The sequence below is a fragment of the Austrofundulus limnaeus genome, unplaced genomic scaffold, assembly GCF_001266775.1.
Source record: "Austrofundulus limnaeus strain Quisiro unplaced genomic scaffold, Austrofundulus_limnaeus-1.0 Scaffold96, whole genome shotgun sequence".
NCBI classification, from domain to species: Eukaryota; Metazoa; Chordata; class Actinopteri; order Cyprinodontiformes; family Rivulidae; genus Austrofundulus; species Austrofundulus limnaeus.
In genome coordinates this window covers 1,190,778-1,198,118 of record NW_013952498.1, presented here as the reverse complement: position 1 = coordinate 1,198,118, position 7,341 = coordinate 1,190,778, and the positions used below count along the sequence as shown (strand labels likewise).

The window sequence follows — 7,341 nt, the reverse complement described above, 5'->3', positions numbered from 1 at the left end:
TTCTCCTATTATTATAAAAAAAAATAATAATAATGGTGTGGAGAGGATGGCTAAAGGGGGAGAAGGGAGGCCATCAAGAAAAAAAAAAATAAATTCTTAAGTCTAAGAATCACTCTTACTCTCAAGTAAAGTTAAGACTGCTCCAGAGGACCCTTAAGTGGCTAAGAGTTGCCACTAGGGGTCTGAGATGGACTGAAGACAGAGGAGAACACAGAGAAGATGGCCTCCTCCCCACCTGAGTGTTATTCTCAGTTATAAGGTATGGAAAACAGATTTAATCTGAAATACAAAAGAAAAAATTWAAAAAAAATTTAAATTAAAACTGCGTATAATGTTGGACTAAAAGGCAGATATTTGTGTGTGTCCTTCGGATAAAATTTTAAATATACTCAACTGGTGAGTGCATRCTGTGACCCCCTCCCCATGAAATAAAAATTACGGTGGGATTGAACTTTCATTTATTATATTAACAATCAAGCAATACAATGAATGAGCCTGGGGCGGGGGGAGGGGGGGCTCCTTTCGAACCAAGCTGTTGACGGAGYGGGGTTGTGTGCGTGCATGTGTGTGTGAAGCTGGTGTTGTCTGACAGTGACGAAGAGGAGGAGGGAGCTGCTCAACATTATCTCAGGCTCTGAGACAAAAAACTTTAAAGCTGCTGAGTTTTTGATCACAAAAACTGCTCTCATGATGCAAATGAGAACRTTTTATGTAATTTACAGACAATCAGTACAAGGTGACAACAATTACTGTGTTGAAAGTGAACTTATCTTTCATTTCTCATTTCATTTCTCCAACAACATTCTTGAACATGAAATCCGAGGCAGTGATTGGTCCATGTCGGGGGGTTTTCTAACTACACCATCCAGGATCAGCTTTGCAGCACAGCCAGGTGTCACAAATCAGCTCTAAGACTGACACTTAAGAATTACTCCTACATTTCGTTTAAAGTAAGACTGCGACGCTTGTTAACTGACTTTTACTCTCAGCTTTTAACTAAGACTTTTTTTACACTTAAGTCCACTCAGCAGCGTTCTTAAGAGTAATTCTAAGAAGTTTTATAAATACGGGCCCAGGTCAGTGATAGAAAAATGACTCTGCAGACCTGAAATTATCATTTATAAACAAACAGCTGATCTTTCAACAAGACAAACTGTGGTTTCAATGCAGCCTAAAGGGTCTGAAATCACAAGCTGAAAATAACTTAAAGCTTTATGTTTTTAGATTTAAAAAAACTACTCTGAAATCACAAGCATCTACGTATTCATGTGTGCAGATGTGTGACTTTAYTTTTGTGAAGAATCCAGTTACAAAAAGACACAGTTAAGATTTCTCTTTTTAGCTCATTTGCATGCAGATGACTGACCATGTAAGGTGTGGCAAAATCAATGTGATACATCTGAGAATAGATAAGGTGGGGGAACAGAAAGATGACACACACACACACAACCAGCGTTGAAGTGCATGGCAGCGCTGGAAGACAAAGAAAGAGGAACACAGACTCGTTAAGGAAAGAAAATAGAAAGAGATGACAGAGTACGAGAGCCAAGCAGAAGCCCAGCTGCTCTGTTGAGCAGATCAAAACCCACGTGAAGCAGAAAGAGGCCGCCAGACATGTTTGATTAAACTGAAATAAATGAGGCGGCCAGGATGAGAGCCAGGCTTTCAGAGGGAAGGAGAGGGTGAAGAAAGAAAAAGTGGATAAAAGGGTGAATCCTCTGCAGTCCAAGGATGGAAACGTAAAACTGTTGCCCATCTGCACCTTTCATAACACGAACACACAGGTAAGAACGTACGAAACAGAACAAAAGATTAGTTTTGTCTTTGTAGTAGGTAAGGCAAAGGTTTGTTTTCATGTGTTGTTGTCCTGCTGTGACACTGTGTACTGCTACATCAATCTCTTAATGTTGTGATTTGCTTTGTCCAGGCCTTTTCTGTTATTATGTACACAGCACTCCGCAGAACTGAACCAAACCTTTCTCTGATTTCCTTTAAAACGCCCAGCTTCTAGTGTCTACACAAACAAAACATGTTTTAGTCACCTTCAACCCAGTGAAAATAACAAACATATCTTTGATTTGCAGTTTCATGCAGACTGCCATAAAGAACTCAAAACATTAAGGTTTAAAAATACAAAAACAAAACGGATGATGAGGCAACTATTCTGTAGTTATCCCTACACATTTATCTAGTTTAAATGTGCAGGGAGGAATGAAGTAGGACTGGGCAATATGGCTGAAAAATGTATCAGGATATAAGCGTTTTACATCAGTCGATATCGATAATCATTGATTCGTTTTTTTTATTTTACCTATTTGAAATAAGGACCATGAGATAAAAGGTTGATTAATACTGCCAAACTGGTGACCTTTCCTTTTTTTTCCACAATTTCCTCTTAAACTGTAGCACTCATTTTCTCCTTTCACTCCAYGTCGTTCTTTTTTATTCTGAAGCAAGAAACATGAAACTGCTGCTGCGCATGTTAATGACAAGCTGCTGCTCACTTACCAAAGAGTGAGTGAGTTAGTTGATGCCACCTACCTTGTTTAGCTTGGCCATGAGAGGTCGAGTAGCTAAAGTCTTTCCTCTGCCTACATCACCCAGAATGCCATGTAATTCTGGATTTGAGGTCACTAAAGTTATCTACATTCTATCAGACACATTTTCTATTTGATCAYGTGTCTATCACGATATATACTGTATCACTATTGTTTTCTATTGATATTGATCATGTTATTGTTTTATTGCCCAGCCTTAGAAAGATGTAAATGGCTGCAGCTGAGACTGATTAAAATGTAGAACAGGTGTGAGATGAGGGACCAGACTGAGGAATAGTTAACTAAGAAAAGGGCCACAAGAAAACTCAAAACAGAGAAACACTGACGACAAACACAACAAAACCCAGAACAATAAATAATAAAAACCAGTAGACACAAATCCTGACATTTTTTAAGGTGGAATCTCTAAAGGTCTCAAACTAAGAGTAATTTACCTTTCTACCTTTCTTATCCATTATTTTCATTCCACTTTTGCCTATTGATGCTTCACTGTTCCTTTCTGTGCATCCTCACTTTGCCTGTGTCCACTTTTCTGTTAAGACCTGAGGGACTGGCACATCTTCATGTCACACAAGACAGAAAGAAAAAAGTTAAATAAATAAAAGGCATAGAGAATGGGATTGAGAGGGAAAAAAAAGAGTAAGACAGGCAGGCCAACAGTGAATCTGAGAAAGATGTAGACCTGTTGGGAGCTCAGGGTTTGTGTTGTCATTGTCTTGCTGTTGTCGTTAGTCCAAACAGGCCAACAGAGACCTGCTGAGTGACAGGCCACTGACAGACACACACTGTCAATAAAGGCAGCCCACATCTTACATAAGCATTTTAGCAAACCCTGTCTGCTCAGGGGAGCACACAGTAGATGGACAAGGCAAGCAAGATAAAATGATAGTAACGTCTCTGTTTTTGGAATAAGGTATACCTGTGCTCCTAAATGTGAAGATAAGAACTCAAGCATGATAAAAAAAACATGTCATGACACACACAAGCTTGAAGCTGATTCACAATGTCAGCTAATAGAGAGAACAATCGGTCCAATGAGGACAGACGTCACGCAAGTGCTTGAGATTTAATCAGCAGGTGTGTGAGGAGGAGGAAAATGTTGAGTTGTTTTCTCCGTCGGTTTACTGTAAAATCGAATACCTTCTATAAATCCCTCCATCTTTCTACATTTATTTACAAAGCTGCAGAGAAATTATTGTTTGAATAAGAATATGTAACTGCATTTTGGTGACGCTATGGGATAGGTTCCTGTAGAAAATCAATAAAGGCAACTGTGGCTGTGTCCAAATTCAGGGGTTGCTTCCTTCGAAGGACCCGGCCTACCTGGTCTGTGTGGCCCGGGTCCTTTGTCGACCGCAAAGACCAGAATAAAGTGACTGTGAATTTGGATGCTCTAGCTTTCAGTATGTCCTGTCGCTTAGCAACCGTGACAGCGCTAAACAGAAGCAATGAAGATCAAAATTAGCAAAATATTAACATATTAATATAAATTAATAAAATGACTTGGGGAGGTAATATATGAAGGCCTGAGGTCGTATTCACATCTGATAGTCAGAGTTGGTTCGATTGGGGACCAAAATTGCAACCTTTGTTTACATTTTTACCTGGATGTGGTACAGTTCCACACTGCACTGTCAAACGAACTAAACCCTCTGAACAACCTGCTCACTGGCTGTGAAGGATACACTGGACCCATCCTTCAGATTGAGGGGAAAAGAGGACGTATTTGTGGGCCGCAATTGGAGAAGCCTTCGATGTAGGACTGACAGCCTTTAACGCACCATTGTGATGTAATCAGCCTTCAAATTTGACCTTTGAAGGATGCAGCCTCTGAATTTGGACACATCTTTGATTTCATTGGTTGTATCGTTTTGTGTTATGTAAACAAGAAATTCTGAAAACTGAACTTTAATAAAAGAAAAAGTAAAAATTGTTTCTTTTCAGATGCAAAAGTGAAATAAGCAATAGCACCATCACAAAATGACTAAAACCTGACTTGATACACCTTTGACTGCATTAAAAAAACATAACACCAAACCCTGAGAAAATGAACAAATAGATTACTTTAAACTATTTTTTCCTTTTTTCTTTACAAAGCAACAATGACACAAAAGTTTCATTGTCATTTAAAGAAGAACCCGTCCAGAGGACCTACTTATTTTTTTCTTTTTGACACAAAAGTGTTTTTTTTAAAAAGTATGTAAATGTATATTTTCTCTTACGAACTGTGAAGTTTCAGTGCTATTAAAAACTATAACTGTCCAAAGTTGTCTATTTAAACGACTGAGTTGTGGGGTCTCACCATACTGAGTCATGAGGCTGTGAGCCACGTTAGGGACTGTTTTCAAAAGGTTTCCCAGGAAGATGAACATGGACCGGAAACGCGTCACGTTGAACATATCACCCAGCTAAACAGAAAAAAAAAGATGTAACAGTATTCCATTCATAATAATGTCAAAGAAAATCTCCGAAAGAACTGAGAGCAAACATATTAAAACCTTTACATAAGTTTTCTGAACATTATATTAATAAACAATGCTGTGCATAAACTGATCATTAATTTAACAAATAGATATATTAAACCCTCTTGACACTTGTGTCAAACTCATCTTTTAATACTTTAATTTGAGCATCTGTAACTGAACAGCAACAAAGGAAAAAGCTACATCTACAATAATACCTTTAGCTCACTTGAGCTGAAATAAAAAAACTTTATGCAGCTACTTTAAAATAATCAAGTAACATCTTATGTACCCTTACACATAACAGAAACAAATGACAGAAAATGGCTCATTATCCTAATTTTGGAGAAGGACATAGATTAAAAACAAACTAAATTGTAGTGCCACATCATAAACATTTATATTACACATTAGAAAACACTGTTTATAGAACTTATTTTAAATAGTTTCTGCTGCAGCTGTGCCAAACTTGATTCAATATACAGTAACTGAGGGGAAAATGCAGCAAACGTTATATTCATGGTAAGAATGGGCTGTTTCTCTACTAGAAAAAGTCTGAGTCATTCAAATATACAGATTCCAAAAAAATAATACATTCATCATTTTGTTTTTTTACCCGTCTTTAGTAGTAACACACTCTGCCCCAGCATAGCCCCAACACATTACCCTCCACCCCTCCCAACCATCAGAGGGTGTTTTCAGCAGGACTTCAGGTAGGTAGACTATAATTTATCGCAGGTCYTTAGCCCAACCTATATGGATATGGTCATTTTTTAAGCAAAAATATGAAACTGGCAATGGTCCTAAATCATAAAGCAGTGGCTAACTTTAGCCCTTGTGAGAATGAATGTGATAAATTATTAGTCCTACCAATGTTGCTCTCTATGTGTAACGTCTTTACATTCAGTTATAATGACTTAGTTTAGCTCAGTGTTCTTGTTTTGCCAAAAAAAGTGTTGTGCTGGCACTTGTGGTGTATTAATTAGCAATGTAAAGGGAAAAATGAACATCTGTTATGAAAAGCATGAAGACCTAAAACTCAATGTTTTTCTGTGTCTAAGTKTGTTGTATGTGGACCCTTGGGATTCACGAGAAAATCTGAATAATAATCAAATAAACAGCATCAGATGCAAAATGTATGTTCGATTAAATACACATTACTATTCATGATCTAATGCCATCTTTCAAAGAATGATGCCAGGTGTCTATCAAACTGATAATAATACATTCAACTAAAATAATATCTGCTTATTTCTTGACTGCTAGTCCTAACGAGGATTTATTTTACAGAATTGAGTAAAATATTTTATTAGGGATTTAATCTACTGAGAAAAAACACAATCTGTCTACTTTGCCTGCTGTTAAACCTTTCTGTCATCATCAGAATAACTATTGTTGACTAGTTGAAAAASGATGCTATTCCAACTATTATCTACCCTGAGGAGACACTGAAGCAGCAAGAGGAAGACAAGCACCCTGTTTACTAAACAGCCCCCTGAGGATGATGCTGGTTACAGAGCTGGTGTTAAAAATTTAGAGATCCTGGGTTTCTTCTTGTGCCAGCATTTGTAAATGTGCTGGGGAAATGCACTGCTGTGTGTGTGTAAATGTGTTAAATGTGTTTGCCTTACCTGTTTGTGTATCTCATCCAAAACAAAGTGTAAGGGCAGCTCATTCTGGAACTCTAAAAGCAGCTGAACCAGCACTGTGACAAATAAGCACACGTAAGTGTACAGACAACAAACATAAAACAACAACAGGCACACATTAAATAAACCACACTAATTTCATGCTTTATAGAAAGTGAAGGTAATGTACAATTTAATGTACTTTTATTAGTAGAGCTTAAGTCACATAAATACAAACAAGATCACAATAACAATGTAAATTGGTTTAAAATATTTTCCTGCTGGATTAAACTTGTACAAACTTAAACATTAAATTACTCCCTCATTACTCATTTATTAGATTTTGGTATTGTGAAAGGCAGCAGAGAGCCTAAGCTGTCTGAGTGCTAGAAAATATATCTTGTCCAAAAAAGCTTGCATTATTGATATAAAAAGGTCTGCATATTCAGTAGCTAACTAAATTAATCATTAGATACAAAGAAAGAAAACAATATTTGAACTACACAGAAAGCAGAAGTGAAAATGATCTACATGCAACAGGGTGTAATCGCCTTCAAGATCACCTCAGTTACTGGCTTTGTGAGCAGAAGATGTTTTTCAGATTGTTTGAGCAACTACTGTGAGTGAGTGAGTGAGTGAGTGAGTGAGTGAGTGAGTGAGTGAGTGAGTGAGTGAGTGAGTGAGTGAGTGAGT

General features: G+C 37.5%; 1 protein-coding gene across 1 annotated transcript in view; it reads right to left on the bottom strand.

Moving 5' to 3' along the window:
* mei1 (meiotic double-stranded break formation protein 1) overlaps positions 1-7,341 on the bottom strand; it is a gene marked incomplete in the record, with an annotated part of 48,537 nt that overhangs the window by 35,702 nt on the left and 5,494 nt on the right. The window contains 2 exon segments of the mRNA XM_014012926.1: positions 4,861-4,966; positions 6,652-6,725. Coding sequence (XP_013868380.1) covers positions 4,861-4,966; positions 6,652-6,725 — 180 coding nt within the window.